Here is a 19243-nt window from a genome sequence, read left to right as displayed (position 1 = left end):
AATTTCCGCTCTTGGAAGGCAAAAGTTGAGAGAACGCCATGGAAATGTGGTAACAAGGAAATAAAAAGCCCTTTTAATTATCCCCGACTGCATTCCTGAACGCACCAGTGCTGCTGAGATGGTTTAAATCCCCCCGATCCCAACTGCAGAGGCTGATGAGCCGGGGCATGGCTCATGCTTGCCCGGGGCCAGCATGCCACCGGCATTGCCCACGGCTGGTCAAGGGGAGCCCAGCGGCCACTGGGTGGCTGTGACACCCACATCCAGCATCGTCCCTGCAGCAGGAGCCCAGGAGGGAGGGGAACAGGGGAAGCATCGCACCCGCAGCACCCTCGGCCGGAGGTTTTCGCAGGAGCCAGGCTGAGATGGAGCACAGGCAGCAGAAAACGCCCCTCCTGCTTTAGGACTGCAGCAAATTGGCTGTATACACAGACCTGAAATCTGCATAAAACTCATCTAAAGGCAGTGGTGGGCTTTATGCTAATGATTTCGGTGGAGCCTTGTTAGGATTATAAAGAGAGCTGCTTAGTGCTCGTTACCTGTCCTGGTCTCTTGTGTTAATCATGTTAAATCAGAGACTGCGGCCACGGGTGCTGCTGGTGGTGATGGAGATGGAGCGCTGCCCTTCCCGGCTGAGCCTGGGGGATGCCCCCTGAGTGCAGGGACACCCCAGTGCCACCCCAGTGCCTGCTCTGAGCGGGTGGCAGGACCCTCGCTGGGAGGTGCCTGTCCCCTGCCCAGGGCAGGCGCTGGCACCCCGGCACGGGGACGGGGAGGTGGCAGCAAATCAGCTGCTGATTTGAAAGTACTGAAAGAGCAAACAAACTGTATAGAAACTATACATATAGACATATTTATAATTGTGCAGATGGGCTCGGCTCCTAACACGTTGCACACCAGCCCCGCACACTTGTGTGCAGTGGAATACAACCTGATTTACAGGAGTGCGAGGACTAGAACGAGCTTCCGTCTGACACAAGCCCTTCAAAAAGCTAGAGCTAAATTTCTTATTGAAAGAAACAGTCAAATAGATCATTCCAATGACTCAAATGAGTTTATTTTCTTTTATTATCTTTCTATTGCACTTGATCACCCAGGGAAAGGCTACGCTGGGCAGAGCGCCTGCGTGGGGCTGTTTCCAGGGGGCTTAATTCGGTTCCCAACTCCAAGGGAAGGTAATAATCCCAGAGGAAGGGAATAATCCCAGGGGGAGGGAGGTTTCCCTCAGACCAGCGCCGGCTCATCCCATCTCTCCCTCCACGGCAAACTCCAGGGGTGCAGAGGGGAACAGCATGTCCCCTGGGAACTGCACATCGGGGTGGGCAGAGGCTTTATCACACTGCAGGCACCAAGCACAGGACCATGGCCTGGCCCCAGAGGCACAACCCCACCGAGGGGTGCCCCTGTGTGTCCCCACGCCACCTGCAAAAGGGCTGTCGATGCCTATACGGCCCCCGTGGTCCCCAGCCCAGAGGTCCCTCCCATGGTGGGATGCAGGGGAGGCTGGTGATGGGAGACCCCGAGCCAGGGCAGGGTTTCGATAGCGCTGAGGTGCCTCTCCCAGTTCCACTGCCGCTCCATCCAGCAAAAAGCTAATCGGATCACCTGCCGCCACTTACTTTAAAATCAAAATGCATGTAAGAAGGTTATATTCATTCCACAGAAATGAAATAAAACCAACACCGTGAGAATTATTTTTTTTCCCTCTAGAATTATAGCAGAGGTGTGTTTGGACAGAACTGCATATTCTCATATGAATTTATTTAACAAGTTTTTAATCTTTAAATATAGATTTAACACATTTTTTTACAGGTACATATACAATATAGTTCATTTAAACTTGCAGTCAGAGAAAATTCTCTGCTGTAATTTATACATATACATGAAGAGCCTAGTTCAACAGCATACTTAAGGTAACATACCATGTCGTGTGCAAAGTTTCAAATGTTAAAAATCTCAGACTGTACATTCAGATTTGCAGAACTTACCAACCTCATAAATTAATAAAAGCTTAGATTTAAAACCATGGAAGACAGAAAAGATTAAAACCATTTAATATGCAATGTGTGCTATGTTGGAGACAAATATTTACAGTTGTACCTCAAAATGTGTACTCTTACCACAAGAATTGTTACCACTATAAACAGCCCCGAAGGGAACTTAAGAGAATCCTACTTTTCCACCCAGCAAGTGCCTTGTGACCAGTTTTAAAGTAAATGGAAACAACCTTCCATGAGTTAAAACCTCTCTGCTGTGGTTGCCCGTGGCTGAAGAACACTGGGATCTTTCTAGGCCTTGCAGCATTGCCCAGTTCAGACTCAGCCGGTCACCGTTTTAAGGGGATGTGTGTGGGGGGTGTCTGCAATACTGGCCACCCAAACTGGAAAAATGCCCACCAGGGTGGTGGGGAACCCCCCAGGCAACCACAGCCATCACGTAGTTCAATGATTCCTCCGTACAAAAATGGTCACAAATAGTTAAAAAAAAAAAACAAAAACCAAAAAAACCCTCCAGTATGTTTTAACATAACAATTTGGGACTGTGTCTAAGAATTCATGGTTCACAAGTCAGATCATAAAGGTCCCCCTTCAGTCCACGGTATAAAACGTTTCATTTTGACGGGACAGAGCGAATTCACTACCGCATGCACATTATTAACCCTGCTCTCAACGCAGTCGGATGCTCTTTGCACACATCTGCTTAAAAGTCAAACCACCTGTACCTACGTTCTACAAAAGCAAAGCTAGACAAAGAAACACAAAATTAAATTATGAGTGTTCAATCTTCTTTTTTTTTTTTTTTCCCATCTCAAAAATTCAATAGATACATTATTGTTAAAGATGCTGAAAAGTAGAGTCTTATCACAAGAACATCCTTAGTGCAAACATGGACATTTAACTTGGATTTATGGCACGTCTTCCAAAAGTACATACATTTAATGTAAACTTCAACACTTGCTAGATACAGGTTTCAGCCTTGGGACACTTTGGGACCCTAAGTGATTGGTGACAACCCTGAGTTGTCAGTGCGACCTGACCCAAACCTCACTGAAATCAATGGGACTGACTGCAATGGGCTGGAATCAGGCCCTAAGTGCAAAAAAGAGGATCTTTAGCGTTATTGCATCTTCACACGTGAGTCAGCCAGATGATGCTCGTACAGAACACTACATTCACGTAGCTCAGGTAGATATTCAAGAAAAATCCATCCATAAAATCAATTAAGCAGGACATACAGCTTCTTTGTGGTTTGGTGTTGGTTGGTTGGTTTTTGGGGTTTTTTTTTGGTTTACCAAAACTCAACTCTTATTTGCAATCGACTTCAACAGTTGTCAGCTAATAAGTAGCCTTCAACATGTAGAGGAAACTTCAAGCATCTAAACAAAGTGTCAGGAAACTGTAGTGTACTTCTCTGATGAAACATGATGGATGTCATGGAAAAACGGCAGGTAAAATTAATAAAATACTGTACTTTCCACAGGAGAGAAAAAAAATGAAAGAGCAGAGAATGGCTTCCTTTATGACTATGAGAAGCTGCTTAGGACCCCAGTCCCGTTGAGTGCAGATGAAGCTGTGGAGGTCTGGGAATGTGATGGATGGTACAGGACAACTCCAACTACTGTGCTAGTTCTCTGTAACACTTAGTCGAAAGCTTCCAAAGAGCATCGAAAATAGGATGCTACTAGTTCACCCTTAATTCAAGGGGAACTAAACTTTCTCGTGTTACACAGGGCAGCATCTATAAAGTAATGAAGAATGATGTTAATATTAAAGCATCTTATTCCAAGAAATACATTGTTCCCTGTAATCATGTAACAGTTGTATAACACCAAGATAAATCAGTGCGCTCCTGCAGTTCTCCCTAAAAGTTCAACTCCCGCCGGCTTCAGCGAGAGCCTTGTCTAAGGCAGGACCACAGGGTTTGACTCCTTTCCATCGTTTCACCGCTTGCTTTTAACAGCGTGGCCAGCTGATACCTTCTCTAGGCTCCTTAGTTCGTCAGGCTCAAAAAAGTTTTCTACAGCGTTAAAAACTAGCTGTTTTGTGAAGCTGGCTGGCGGCACAGGTCGCACAAGGAGACCCTGCTTTACATTTCAAAGGCCCCCAAAAAATAAAATAATTCAACATCACCTCGAAGGGACCCTGAAATAACTACGGAAGCCTGCGGCTGCCATCCCTAAAGTGCGTGAGTAATAGTGCAAACAGCTGTGCTGCGTCTGCCAAGCCACCAGCGGCGCTCAGAACACAACTGGGGCAAAACCTGCACGTTTCAGCTAACATGCTCAGGCCAGCCTGCAAGAGCTCAGTCACACGCGACACACTAACGGGGCAAATTCAAGCCAGGTGGCCCAGGGAGCCACATAACAGGTTGCCTCAAGCCCACTGTAATGGTGAGGACCATCCCCACCACCCTGGACAGCAGGAGCAGGGGGATGTGTGAGCTGGGTCCTTGGGGCACGACCAGAGGGAGCAAGCTTTGCTGGGCTTTATCGCGTGAAGAGCACACACAGGGGATCCCCATAAGGCTTGAAAGAGATCATTTGGCAAGTGGGGCGTTAAAACAAACTGGGAGAGGGTCTGGTGTGTGGAACAGGAGCCTGTGTCCCCCTCAAACCATGCGGGTGCCTGGTCCGGCACAGAGCATCCTCCCATCCCTGCTCCAAGTGCTCCTCGCCTTTGGGCTCAAGCCACACGCTGTCTCTGCAACTTTATTTTGCTGTTTAAAAGAACTTGAAAGTTGTAGCAATATTTATTTTATATGGCTAATAACTAAAGGCATTTATCACTGCTTCCACTTTTTGTTTGAATCCCTTTTTTATTCAGGCTACCCTATTTCATCCTCTCTCTGAAAGACACCAGTCTTGCACAACCTCCACGCAGTGAGCGGAAACCAGGAATGCGCCCTTCTCTCTGCCCAAATTTAAAGGTCAGGTGAAAAAAAAAAAAAGCTGAAAATCCTTCGGCCCCATTTTGTAAAAATTCGTGAGTGAACAACACGCTTCCTCTCCCTTGCATCTGTTTATCACTGCCGAGAGAAAAGAAGAGCAGGGACAGAGCTCAGCCTCGATGAGAGGGGAGGCTGGACATGAGCCCTGTGTCACTGAGGCAAAAACAAGCCAACACATCTGTTACAGCGGGTCCAGAGGAGGCCACAGAGATGCTGCAAGGGCTGGAGCCCCTCTGCTGTGAGGATAGGCTGAGAGAGTTGGGGGGGTTCAGCCTGGAGAAGAGAAGGCTCCGGGGAGACCTTAGAGCCCCTTCCAGTCCCTAAAGGGGCTCCAGGAGAGATGGGGAGGGACTCGTGATCAGAGAGGGGAGCCATAGGACGAGGGGGAAGGGTTTAACACTGAAAGAGGGGAGATTTAGGTGAGATCTCAGGAAGAAATTCTTTGCTGTGAGGGTGGTGAGACCCTGGCCCAGGTTGCCCAGAGAAGCTGTGGCTGCCCCATCCCTGGAGGGGTTCAAGGCCAGGCTGGATGGGGCTTTGAGCAACCTGGTCTGGTGGGAGGTGTCCCTGCCCAGGGCAGGGGGGTGGAACTGGATGGTCTTTAAGGTCCCTTCCAACCCAAACCATTCTATGATCTGCTCTGGATCACGGCTGGGACCTCCTTTCTGCCGTTCCCGTTCCCCGTGGGCCATGCAGCGGGTGCTGCAGTGGAGCTGAGAGGCAAGATGCCTTTCCCCTCGCTGGCACAGAGGCTGGCAGGGCTGTAAATCATGATCTCAGGCACATTAGCAGCCCAGGGGACTTGCAGAAACATTTTCTTTCTTGTCCCACCGTGGAAGATGAGCTGGGATTGGGACGCTGCAGCCCTCACCTTCCCCAAGATGTGCTTCTTGCACAAGGGACCAGTCCTTGTCAATGCATATAATTGACCAGGCAATGCGTGACCGCTTTAACGGCAGCTTAAGCTACCAACACACAGGTAAATCTCAGCAGTAACTATTTTCTGGATATTGCTTTTTCTGAGCAGAGTTCTCTCCAAACCTTTTCCATTGAGATCTGCGCGTTATCACCTGCGATACGAAACTATTCCTACAGCACACACCTAAAAAAATCCACCAGGGATTTGCACAGGAGACAGAATAAATCTATTCAGAAGGAAGCAGCAAGGCCTAATCTCAGAAATTATAGATAGAGGCACACCAGAGGGAAAACTGGTTTTCAAACTGACCTCCAGCCAGCTATCTTCCTCCCAAAAAGCCACCTGGCTTATCTCCAAGCCAAGATTTATAAAAAGTTGAATAAGGTTTCCCCCACCGCCACCTTTGCAAACGAAGATTTGAAGGAAAATACTTGCTTTATTAATAGTTACATGGCATTGCCAATAGGAACCACTCATCTCTAAGGAAAATTACCTATGCAGCCATGTGAGGAAAGGAAGCAAAAAATCACCTGTGGGTTGGTTTGGGTGTTGCAAGTTCAGCTTTGCACATGGGCTCTCCCTTAGAAAGCGGGCACAGGATGGTGGATTTGCCAAGCTGGCAAGGCTAGGGGAGTGGGACATTGACCAGATACACATCTGATATCTTGAAATGGGCAGCAAAAAGTTGCCTGTAACTTTATTATGATTTGTACTGGCTCAACATTGGAATAATGAGCAAGAGGGGAGAGGAACAGCTTAGAAACCTGCAGGTATCAGCCATCCTGTGACGGGAGGTTCTTGTTAGGGCCCACTGTATAAATCTGAGAAAAAAAATTCAGGTAAGGGAACCATTTCATCTATTCAGCTAAAGGCTTTGCCCTGGAAAAAAAAAAAAAAAAAAAAAAAAACACAAACCCAAGATTTGTATGAATTCTGGTTATGAAATTCTGTGATGGCAGATATATTTATTGTGGGGACCTGGAGACGAGCAATAACAGCGGCACTAACCCCCGCAAAGGGCCAGGGCAGCCTCTCCCCTGGCTCTGGACTGACTCCAGTGCACTCTAAGCTCTTAGGGACCCCATATATTCATCAAGTTTACCCTGCTTACCCAAAAAACAGCATTTCAACACAAGCAGCTAATAATATGTGAGGGTTTCGGTGCTCCCTCCTGCCTCCGCTTTGCTCTACAAGCTTGGCTGCCTAATTCTCCCTCTGCTTTACTGGAGTAAGAGCTCCATCTTCTGAAGAAGCAGAAAAGAGCCCAACCTGAGCAGTCAGTGGTCGAAAGTCACCTGCAGTATAAAATGACCCATCCACAGAGGAAAGGGAATTGCTAAATGCAAAGGTACTGTTTGAAAATCAGTTTTCTGAGTGCAAGTACATCATGGCTATAAGGACACGGCCCTGAAAAGCTCTGGGAATAGCTCTAGGAAATAGCAAGAAAACATCCTACATCATCCTACAATATTGCCTGGAGCGCGTGTAAAATTAGAATCGTGCTAGAGACTGCATATATGGTATGATCAGCAACAGCCAGAGAGAGCAGAGTTAATGTTAACAGGGAAAACAGAGCCTCGGTGCTGCGACTAGACCCTGGCAAAGCACCAGGGCAGTGGTGTGAGGCTTTCAGGAGAAGCTTTCTGCGGTCTTGCCTTGTGAAATCCTCCTTACTTTGCCCTCACCAACTCCATAAACCAGGCTGGAGCTGCGAGTCTCTGGGCTTTGAGGGATACGACCACTGACAAAGCAAACGCGTGACCCAAGTTCGCCGGCATCCTACTTTCAGGATGCATTTATGGCTGGAGAAAGCTCCCGCGCAGGCTGTGATCCAGGACCCGGCGAGATGCGATAACCAGATTTCCCCAAGAAAACCAACGCTGTGGTGCCCCAGGGTAGGAGCACGGACAGGGGAACCTCAGTTCTGCTTCCAGCCCCCCAAAAGCTACCCCTTATGGAAAGGCGGAAAAACTCCAGCCTGTGAAATGTGACTGCCCTGCGACAGAGGGGATGAAAAAATACCTTCCTGTACAGGAAGGACTTCACTGAAAAACAATGCAAAACCATCAAGACTGGAATTTTAAGCCTTTCAGAATGCTTCCTTCATATTCAGCAAAACAAAAGATTTTGACAAAAAGGAAGTATTTTAAAACAAATCTACTTGTTTTATGTTTTGTATGGTCATAACTGGTATATTTTTTTTTTAAATGGACTATATCTACGTGGGTTCCCTGAGCTGCTCCCATGGCAAACCCTGGTCTCCCGTTCCCAGCGGATGGCATGGTGATGAGGCAATGCGTGGAGCGGTGATGCTGCACACAAAGCAAGGGCGACAGGCTGCTCTTAAGGCATCTTCTCGTGTCATCTGTTATGCTTCCCTACCTATTTCTATGTACACTTAACGGCTAGAAAATGAGAAACGCTATTTTTGAGAGCAGATGCCTTCTGCTGAATCCTGGTGACCTGTTTATAAACTCTATTCTGATGGCGGCTTAACAAGCAGGCAGCCAGGAGGGCAAGAGAAATGCAGAAATGGGGTATTGCCTGTAGGGGGTCAGGCCACGCCAGTCTTTTGCAGCAGGAGGAGATTTTGCCTGGCTACCTCCTGCCCGCACGGGGTTCAAGCTACGGCAGCGAGGAGGCAAAACAGTCACGGGAATCCCTGATCAGACTCCGGCTCTTCTCCCCCGATCTTCTACCCAGTGCTCTTGCAAAGAAATCTACGGTTTCTAAAATGCTCAGTTTTAATTTACCAGTGCCTAAAGTCACAGAAACGTCTTAAGGTGTTAACAAACAAACAAAAAAAAAAAAGCTTAATTTACTACTTTTGCAGGCTTTTTGGAATAGCTGCTTTCTGGTTTGTGTTTTTGTTTTTGTGGTTTTTTTTTTCCTGCAGAGGCATATGCAGCCAGGTTTAGTACATCAAGTGTAAAGCAAATGGCTTAAAAGACCTGATTGGAGTTATGAGCTATTTCTGCTAGGCGTGCTATATAATACCTGCCACTTTGGCGTTCCGGAATCTGCAGTCCCCCACCACTATCTGCAGACTGTGGACAGGAATCCAGCCTTCTTTTCTTCTGTTCAGGTTTTTCACCAACCTTTGAACGACAACGGTATTAGTGAAAGGAACGCACCAACCCCGGAGCCATTTGATACGGGTGCACTCCGCACAACGCCTGGTGCAACCAACAATTTGTTCAAACCAGGGAAGCGTTTTAACAGGAGCTGGGTGTGCATTTAAAGTATTCTTCCTACCTCCATTTAGGAACTTAATTAAAAAGCCTACACTGGGAGCACAGCTCTCAGCAATGGAGAGGAACAGGACTCTCCAGAGCACCAGTTATCCTGCCTGAGACCTGTATTGATCTCCAGAGGTGCCAGTTTCCCTCCACCGACTACTGATGGAGCCAAGGATAATTAGTTTCCTCAATCCTGTTACTAAGCTAAACTGGCAGGATTGAATTTAGGCAGGGTACTCTAAGTAAATTCAACGCAGGATGTAGGCAGCTGGAAATAACTCCTGCTCATAAATGACATTTCTCTGTCAGCCATGCAAGGAAATCTGCGCTAACAAGAAAAGTTTGGTGTGAGAAATCTCTGCCTGGCACCGGCCAAAGTGGCTGCGAGAGGTGGTGAGCACTCAGCAAAACTGAGATGCTTTACATCTTGCTTTTGCTAGCAACAAACTGAATTTCCCTTGAAATGCAAGGGCTGTAGATGCTGGGGCCAGGAATACTCCATGGGGAATTTGTGTCTGTGCTTTTCAGGGTTAGTGCCGGCACAAATCTGATGCAGATTCCTGCCAGCATCACCCTCCCCACATCCCCTCCTACCGAGACCCCGGGGGCTGGCTGATGACAAGCTAGTCAGAAATCAACCTGGAAAGGACAGACAGCCAGAAATCTCTGCCAAATTGCTGCAGAAATCAGAAGATTTCTGCCCTCTGAGATGAAGAGACCAATGGTTCACCAGGCAGGAGGTTGGGTGCGGTGATTTCCCAGGCAATGGGAGAGAACCAGCTGGGAAGCGTTATCTCACGAGCCACAGCTTTAAATACAACAGAGAGCTGGTCTGCAGCCATTAACCAGTTAACGCTCATTTGAGGGAGGAAAATGTCTCACCATCACTTAATATTGCTATTAATAAGCTGAGCTGGGGTGGCCAAAGAGCTCTCACTTGAAGCACCATCTGGAGCAAGAAGAGGCTCCAGGCTGCCCAGGAGGGTGGTGGAGTCTCCTTCTCTGGAGACATTCAAACCCCGCCTGGACACTTTCCTGTGCAACCTGCTCTGGGTGGACCTGCTTTGGCAGGGGGGGGTTGGATTAGATGATCTCCAGAGGTCCCTTCCAACCCCATGTGATTCTGTGAAGAGGGCAGTGAGGATGGTGGTAAAACACAGCTGTCCCATGGCAAGGGAAGCCCTGACATGTTTTCCCAGGCCGAGCCAGCGCCTATGGCCTCTAGTTTTGGCAAGAGAAGGAACTCTCTGGCTTTCTGGAACAGTCTAAAAGTTAAATCAGAAGCTGCAGTGAGTGCATCGCCAGGCAAGTGAGGCTGCACAGGGACTGCCCCGCAGGCTCCGAGAGATAAGGCAAAGTAATCCTAAAATACCTACCACTGTCCCTCACCATCTTCATGCAAAAGCTGAATTTCATCCCCGTTTTTCACCAGCAGGTCTTCTGATCCTCTCCTCTTGCAGTCCGCAAGGGCTTTGTATTTTCCTGGAGACTGTGGTAGTAAGAAAAAAATTATCTTATTTAGCCACATGTCATGTCATAGAGCCATAGGTTGGAAGGGATCATATCATGCAGCTGTTATTTCTGACCACCACAGGGAACATGACAGAGCCCTATCAGCTACCTTAACTAAAATTATTTCAAGAAACTGTGGCCCCAAAATTGAGATATGGAAAATCCACGCGACACGGACAAGATACATGGATTATCCAGTGAAGCAAAACAAAGTGACATGACCAAAACCAGCAGCACCCCAAGCTCTGGGACCATTGCATCCCTGTACTAACCAGCTGGTTCCCGTCCTCCTCTTCGGTGTCGGAGCAGTTGGAGAGGTACTGGTTACCCGACCACTCCTCCAGCCCCTCGCAGATCTCCAGGGACTGTGACATTCCTGGCCAGCCTGCAAGAGAGCGTGCAGCTCAGGGTGTGGGGTCCCCAGCACCCCTGGAGCGCACCCTGAAGGAAGGGGAAGGGTCCCTACTTCTGTGGGGCTTGTTCTGGGGGGACGGGAGCCCACTGTCCAGCATCACTGGGCTGGTGCGCTCCGAGTCGTTCTCTTCTGAGCTTATGGAGGCTCTCTGCTGCTTCCTGAATGATAAAAAAAAAAATACAGAAGAAATTAATCTTAGTTTTACTTCATGGATGAACGCAAACTCTATGAGGTTTTGTAAAACAGGGTCAGAAATAATAATGGTACTTTTTAATGGACGTTTCTATGAAAGTAAAGGACTTCAGTGCCTGGTTTCAATTTTTTTGGGAGGGCAAATAAAGTTTCTGCAGCATTTCTTCCCCTGAATTTGAGCACAGTCTTTGATCTTTGTCTCCATTCGCAGAGGAGCTGCAGCTCAGGCTGTGCTGCCAGGCCAGCGCTGGGGGCTGCCCGAACAGACCCTGTCCGCAAACCCCTGCCACCGAAGGACCAACACCAGCACGTCCCTCCTGCCTCCCACCCAGGGGTCCCGGACAGAAATGGGGCAGGGAGAACAGCACAGAGGCAGGATACAGCCAGAAGGTGCCCAGGGATGGGAGGTACCAGGGGGAAAGCCCCCAGTATGGATCCTGGACTCACCCATCGCTCAGCTGGGAGGAGAGCGGGAGCTGGTCCGTGCAGGAGCCGGGCTGCTGCTTCTCCACTGCGGGGAGGTCAAACACCAGCTTAAAATCCAGGTTGGTTTTTTTATTAGCAACCGTCACACTCGAAGCATTATTTTAAAAGTTAGACCTTCTGTACGACCCTAACGATTTCTGTTTAGAGAAAACCAGACCCAGGGACTCTTGCAAAGCACAGACTTAGTTATGATTAAGATGCTATTTTAGCACAAATTCAATAGCGAGCATGCCACTGCAGACTCTCATATGCTTAAAACTAGGCATCTGCTATGTGTCTTGTTGAATTAAGCCTATGATAACAAATGTGAAATAATCCCCAAGGTAATGACCAAAATAAATAAATAAATACATACATACATAAATATGTACTTCTGTAATTCATTTTCACATAAGCACCTGGTCTTTACTGCTCTAAGTTATGTTATCTCCCTGCAACGTAAGGCCTCGCTCCGGTATTTTGCTGCCAGGCTTCTCCTGAAAATCAATTCTCTGGGGAGAATTAGTGGACTTGAAGATTAGCAATGTGAAAATAGGAAAGGCTCTGCTGCAGAGTGAATGCCACAGAGAAATTGGTCAAACGTACCTTTTATAAGCTCCTGCTGCTTGAACAAAATTTTTCTTATTTCATTCAACCATGCCATCTTCAGATCTACTGTTTGGGCCTGGAAGAAGAGAAAACTGTCTGAATTTTGAATTAAGAACCATCCCTTACAATGTGTGAGATAAAACATTACTTTTCTATACTGTGATTACCTGAAATCCCCTTTTATCCAAAGTCACCACTAAATTTTAAACATTCTTCATCTTTTAAAATTGATGGTCCCCACCACGTCCAGGCAAACCACAGTGGAAATTGTGGAGCCATCGCTGTAACGCAAGGAGTGTGGGCAAAAGCATGTGTGTGTGTGTGCACATCTTATCTTTAACAAAATACCTACTAGGGCCAAATCTGCCTTTTGAACATACGTATTCTCGGCTATATACGTCTGCTTTACGAATTTAAGTTGGCTACTGTGTTGTAACATGGAGAAAAAAAGCTGGGCAGAGGACTTATTAAAAAAAAAAACCAACCCCAAACAATATTTGCACAATGGGTTTTCCTGTGAACACCCCCTTAGACAAACATTTCACCTCCATAAATTTCTATTGAAAATGCTACAGAAGGGGAAAAAAAAATAAAAATCAGGAAGGAATCAGGTCAATCGGGCTACTATTTTGTAGATGAGTCGAAAGACTGCTGGAAACAGCACGGTGGAGGCTGAGCCTCTGCTCTGGGAGCCGTTCTGACAGCTATTTGTAGAGGCTCACACGTGGCCCATGTCCATTAAAGCACGAACCCTGTTTCCCAGTTCAATTCATAAAAGCCATTAAGCACAATAAATTCTTTTTTTTTTTTTTTCAACTACAGGTCTATTGGAGATTTCATCTGGAATAAAAGGCTCTATTTCCAAGTGCCAATTCTGTCTCTGCTTTAAGATGACTTTTACAGTCCTGGGCTGGACACTGGGCCAGCTCTGGGAATGCTGATGTGGGCAAAGAGGAAGAGAAAATGCGAGTTAAATGTCTGATAATCCCATAAAGATCAACAAGAGGCATTTCCTTAACACTGTTATGAGGATGTACAAATACCCAGACTTTTGAAGCGACAAACCTGCACGACATAGACCTCTTCTCGCCCACTATACCAGATTTCAAATTTCCGATGATCTCCTTTCACATTCTCCGTTATTCCAACCGCGTTCATCTGCAAATCCAAAAGAACCAAAAAAATTAAACATACCACAAATCTCTCCCTCTTCCCTAGGATTCCAGACATTTTTGCAGCAGGTTAAACAAATGCGTTTTCAGCCAGTTTAACACATTTCGTCAACTTTAATTTCAGTAGCAACGGAAAGTCACTATCTAACTTACCCCCCAAATTTCTGACAGCTTGCCGTATTTGCAAAAGCTTTTTGAAACCAATCAATGGACCCTTAGGGGACTTTTCCTTCGGGAATCGGTGGAACTAACTGAAAAGTCATCTCATGCCTCTTTCAGCACGGAATTTCTCAGATGAGGCATATGAAGGTTTATAAATGCATGGCATGTTTTTTTTCTACATACGTTACTTCTGCCACGTGATTCTTTCTTTATTTACTTGCTGGATGCTGCGTTTCATTCTTTCAGCGAACTTTAAACCCCATTTGTGAAGCCCTCAGCTCCTTCAGGAATGTCAGTTCAGCCTCTTTTGTCCCCTGCCCATCCCTGTAGTTGAGACATCATCCCAAGGCTTCCAAAAGAAGGGTTAATTTTCGGATGTACAGCCTGAGCTGCCATAAGCCCGGCTTTTGGGAAGGACAAGCTAGATGCTGCTGGATGCTGCTGTACCCGTTATCACAGCCCACTTTTGGTAAGTTGGATGGAAATGCCAAAGGCACAAATAATTCAGGATCTGCGCAAAGAGACCCAACTGAATGAGGAGCTCCAACTACGGTTAAAGACCAAGAAACTCTTCAGCAATAGGAGGCCTCTGACCCACCTGCTGAACACATCATAGAGCTGAAAAATGCTTTAATACCTGATACCGCATAAAACATCTCATTTGAAGCAAAGTTTGCTAGGAATTTATCGCTGATTAACGGATGGTCAAAAATAGCTAAAGTATCCCACTTACATGTTCTGAAACAGATCTAATAATAATGGTATCATCTATCATAAATTATTCACGCAGATCCCATTAGATAAATCAATATAAATACAAATAAGGCCTTAGAAAGAACATCTGTTTAACATTGCTGTCCCTCTTGGTTAATATGTGCTTCCTCAGAGCTTTTGGTCTGAAAGACTAGAAGAATTAACAATTTAGGTCACTTGGGCGAACTTTCTGTTCGTAGTTACTTTTTCAAATGTTGACACCTATTTTCAGTGACTACCAATGGCCTCAGGAAATAGGAAGCAAGTTGCTAATTAGCTTTCTTCATTTTTTCACTGGCATAAACAGCAGAGGTCTTCCCAACTTTGGAGAAAGCATTTGCCTCCAGATGCAGAAATGCCCCTCACTGAAGCGGGGTCAGTATTTCCCAGTCTCTCTTTGCCTCACATCCCTCTCTCAACCGGTCCAGTACAGTAAAAGTTGAGAGGTCTCTGCTGAGCTTGCAAGAAGGTGACGAAAGCCACTGACCACTGGCACATCTGCTGTTTTACACCTATCCATTGATATTTAAAAACGCACAGGTTAAAGTCTGCAGCATCCTGAACATTTTGGAAAACTTTATCCAGTGCCACGGTGCCCTCGAAAGCTGGATCAGGCTCCTACCTGACTGTGTGAACACTTAAAAAAACTTAAAAGTTAAAAAAAAAAAAAAAAAAAGAAATTATGAAAGATGTTGAAAGGCCAGCCTAGAGAGCAGCTCATCCAGTCGCTGCAATTTCCAGCTCTGGGCATCTTGTTTAGCACGGCAATTTATACAGAGTCTCCTACAAAACTGTCCAGGCATCGAGATGTTAGAAACTTTAGATGATCTACTATGAGAAGTGCCAGCAATAGACATATTTAAGGTCTGCCCGTTCACGTTACCGGATTTTGCAATTCTGTGTCCTCCCCCTTGGCCAGGATTTACTGTCCCTCGGCTGTCGACTGCAATGCAGACGAGGTGGGCTCGTGGAAAGTTCTGGGATGGTGTTCCTCCGCATCGCCTTCCAGGCCGGTACGAGACAGACTGATTTACTTGGCACTGCAGTGAGTTCTGAACCTGCATCCTCTACGTTACTCCATCTCAGCTGAAGAGGAGGGCATGTACCACTGGATATTTTACACACCATGTAAAATATTATCCTGAGGGGTTCTTTTGTTTGTTCTAGAGATGTCCAGTTACACAGCTTCTACCCAACAGCTTGCTTTAATTCTGAATCCCCACAAAACATTCTTGCAAAGAAAAACAATTTCCTGGTACTACCATGAATCAAACAAACGTCAAGCTCCAGAAACATGGATTTTGCCCTCAGGACAGCAATTCTGAAGAGGGATGTGTGCAGATGTAATCCTGCAGCATCCATGGATTCTCTTACCCCAACCTCTAAGTGTGGCAACGCAAACAACTGGTAAATGAGCTCTCTCGAGGCAAAGAAAAACCCTGGTCCCATCGCCTGGACTCCTGAGCGCAGGATAGTCTCCTCCCAGCAGGCCTTCCCCACACCACCTCTTCAGTTCTTTCAAAAGCACGTACGGCAAAACAAGTACCACGGGGAAAACAAGCTCTCCAGAAAGAAAACGATGCTGTTTGGGAAAAACATTTAACATATGGCCCGGGATTTGCTTTCAATACACAATTTGTAACGTGCACTGGAGCTGAACAGACTTATCTTCTGCTATTATATGGCTTTGATGACTCGTGGCATCTCAGTCCCCAGACCCTGTGGAGATCAGGGACCTGCAGTCTCTGTGCCTGAAGGCTCTGCCTCCAAGTGCCCCCACTTTTTTTTTTTTCCTCCATTCTAAGATACACTCATATTGGGGGTTTTATTTATCCAGACAAACAAGGCAGAGTACTGAGACAAAATGCCGCTGTTAGAAGTGCTCATCACACGCAGTATGCCAGGAGGATTCTTTTAGAGAAGCAGTTTGGGATTTTTATTGATAATAGTTAGTATTTATGGGCTTGGGACAGATGTTTATGTCCTTCTTATTTTGCCATAGGCTACTCTCTTCATCTGATAATTGTACTTTTACTGCAGTTAGAGCCCGCCAAAGGAGAAAGGCAATGAGAGAGGAAGAAGAGTTCTCTCTGCATCCTCCTGGCTGAGAAAGAGGGGTTGGGAGCCACCAGGTTCCTCCAAGCTGGGCATCAGACAGACTTCTGCCCAAGGGACCTCCATGGGGACCAGGAGCATGAGGAGCCCCCTTGGTCTCCCAGCTGGGCTGGGGAAGACGTGAAGAGCCTCCCCAGTTTCACGTCCTCACCCCCGCTGCTGGAAAGCGGACTAGGGAAGGGGGGAAGGCACATTCTCTCCCCTGGGACTTGCCCACAGCACCGTTTCCCTGGCAGATGCCACCACATACGTGACTCTGAGTCCACGGGCTCCCCCAGCTGCTGCTTCAGCTATGGGGGTCCTCACAGCTTGTTACACCCTTTCATGGGCATAGCACTTGCATATGGGGCATTACAGCCCTTAATAGCAGGAAACAAGTCACTGTGTTAGAGGAAAAATACTCTCTGAGTCTGCAGAGTTATTGCTTTACAATATAAAAGGCAATGCCCCCAACTAAAAAAGTCCTTACTTTCAAAAAATGCTTAAAACTGTAAGATGAGGTTTTGTCGTATCCGTCTCCATGCTCCTCTCGCTTCTTGCAGAAGACCAAGGCTTTCTCATACAGGAACAAATGCCTCTGCATTGGCTTGAACCTGGCAAGATCCTTCATTTTTGTTGGACCTTTTCGGTGTCCTGTCCAAACACTGAAAGATCCTTGCATCAACACTTTCCCCAGTTCGCTCAGGTCACCCTGGTGAGAGTACAACAAAGAAAAAAAAAAAAGAAAGACAAAGACATCAATTAAAATGCAAGAGGACTGTCCAAACAATGACGGGTGACGGGGCCAGGTCTGTTCCAAGGCACGTCACTCTCAGAATAGGTCTTCCTGGAAGGATCAGATGATCTTTTGGGAGTGACGGCACGGTGCCAGGAGAGATGCAGAGGTCTCGGATGCAGGGCTGCAGCTGTGTGAAGGGATACAAGTCAGTAACTGGAAGAACTAGGAAGATAGGAAAGCTCTCCAGCTCCTGTGGAAGTCCAGGTCAAGGGCTCTGGCTATTTCAGTGGGAAAAGGCAGATGAGATTTGAGCCTGAACTGAGGTCTCAGAGGATGGACTTCTCCAGTAGGCCAGGATTGGGGCCAGCAGCTTTGAAAGCCATCCCCTCACCCTTCCCTGAAGCCCTAGGGAAGATAACCACTTCAATAAGAAAGGATCAAAATCAGCCTCGGAGAGTATTTGGTTGAATGTTGAATGAGAAATGCTATGAAGACACCCCAGCTGAATTAATAAGGTGAGCCGTGAGACAACTAAGGTGCATGCTGGAAAAAATACTCTCCAGAACCACAAGGTGGCAAGTGTGGGCACTACATGACTTTGGATGTGTCCTTTGGATGTGTCCTTTGGATGCAGAGATTGTCCAAAATCCTGAAATGAGATGGAAGGCTGTCACCTGCAAGAGCTTCCTGATCCCATTCACTTTGTAGCTGCTCTAGTAGAGTTTTTAGCCCGTACATTCTGGGATGCTCTCCATTCCCAATGCATCATCCGGCCTTGTGCAAGGTCTCCCGTTACCCCCATCTACTCACATCATATCCTGTTATTGAAATCTGATGCATAGAGTCGTTGACTGACTTTAGCAAATCCAACATTGCAACCAGAGCTTCTTGAAGTTCCTGAACTCCATCACAGCTCGTGCTGTACTTTAGCAGCTCCTGAAAATAGAAGTGGAAGAGCACGTGTCGAACGAAACAGAGTTTTCCATCTCACCCAAAGTTTCCAATGCCCAAGAGCAACCTACACTGCCCAAGTTTCTTTTTTCATAGGTCACAAAAAAATAAGACTGGCTCTAAACCACAGTCAATACAAGGTGTGGAAGAGACCACTGAAGCATGGCCCATTTTTTTCTGAGTTTCCTCAAGGACAGTGTCAGGTTATAGGGTGGCATCACGCTCATCTGAGCTCTTTGTGTTGTGTTTTAAATCGGTAAGAAACAGAAAATAAGGTTTTCCATCAGCTGCCAGTATGTCATATATGCCTTCAAATAAGGTTGCAGCAGATGATTGTCTTCAGACTGGCAGACATGAGGAACAGATTTTATAAAATCCAGACCCTTCAAGTCAATAAGCAGAAGACAGAGTTGGGAATTATACCACTGAAATAAAATTACTTTCATTTGAGATCTCCTCTGCCCACTTACAGCTTCTTGTGTAGCCATCCCTCATTCAAGAAACTGGAAGGTGGGGTTCAGAAGCCACCACCCCAGTTCTCTGTAAATTGGGAATAGCAGCACTGCCTTGCTTCAGCGAGGGGACACAAGAATAAATGCATTAAAGATTACAGGCACGATAACAACCCTGAGGGGAAGAAGAGATGCATCAATATAATATATTTCATCCATCATACACTTATGGTCATCTCTGGTTCAGATTTCTTAGAACTGGATTTGTCATTTTGTACCTCTGAACAGATTTGGTCTTTCTCCCCATAAAAAAAGCTTGTTAAAAGCTCTTGTTTCTTTTTCAGGTGTGCAAATTTTCATCTTCGTTGACAGTCACTACAGAAGGCCAAGACAAGCAGTATGTAATCTAAGTCTTGGTGCTGATTTACAGGTAACCTTTAATCGAAAAATAAAATAAACTTGAAAACAGATCTATCTCCTGATGTCCTTTCAAAGTAGAACACGAAATACCTTCAGGAGTAACTGGTATTTTGTCAGGCGCTGCACTGGCTTGAGCAAATAGGAATCCAGCCCGAGTTTGTGCTCCAATTTTCTTTGGCATTCCTGGAACCAAGAATTCTGA

At 46.4% G+C, this 19243-nt stretch overlaps 1 protein-coding gene across 1 annotated transcript in view; it reads right to left on the bottom strand.

Annotated features, from left to right (window-relative positions):
• Positions 1-2802: 2802 nt before the first annotated feature.
• The window catches only part of MCF2 (MCF.2 cell line derived transforming sequence), a 63557-nt gene continuing 47116 nt past the window's right edge, over positions 2803-19243 (bottom strand). The window contains exons 20-30 of the mRNA XM_074148226.1: positions 19132-19224; positions 18029-18154; positions 16970-17191; positions 13364-13456; positions 12296-12374; positions 11672-11735; positions 11084-11190; positions 10890-11002; positions 10482-10594; positions 8864-8964; positions 2803-3738 (exon numbers count right to left, since the gene is read on the bottom strand). Coding sequence (XP_074004327.1) covers positions 3698-3738; positions 8864-8964; positions 10482-10594; positions 10890-11002; positions 11084-11190; positions 11672-11735; positions 12296-12374; positions 13364-13456; positions 16970-17191; positions 18029-18154; positions 19132-19224 — 1152 coding nt within the window. The 3' untranslated portion in view covers positions 2803-3697. The remainder of the gene's footprint in view (positions 3739-8863; positions 8965-10481; positions 10595-10889; positions 11003-11083; positions 11191-11671; positions 11736-12295; positions 12375-13363; positions 13457-16969; positions 17192-18028; positions 18155-19131; positions 19225-19243) is intronic.

Source organism: Numenius arquata, chromosome 5 (assembly GCF_964106895.1).
Source record: "Numenius arquata chromosome 5, bNumArq3.hap1.1, whole genome shotgun sequence".
NCBI classification, from domain to species: Eukaryota; Metazoa; Chordata; class Aves; order Charadriiformes; family Scolopacidae; genus Numenius; species Numenius arquata.
This window is presented reverse-complemented; position numbering and strand designations above follow the sequence as displayed.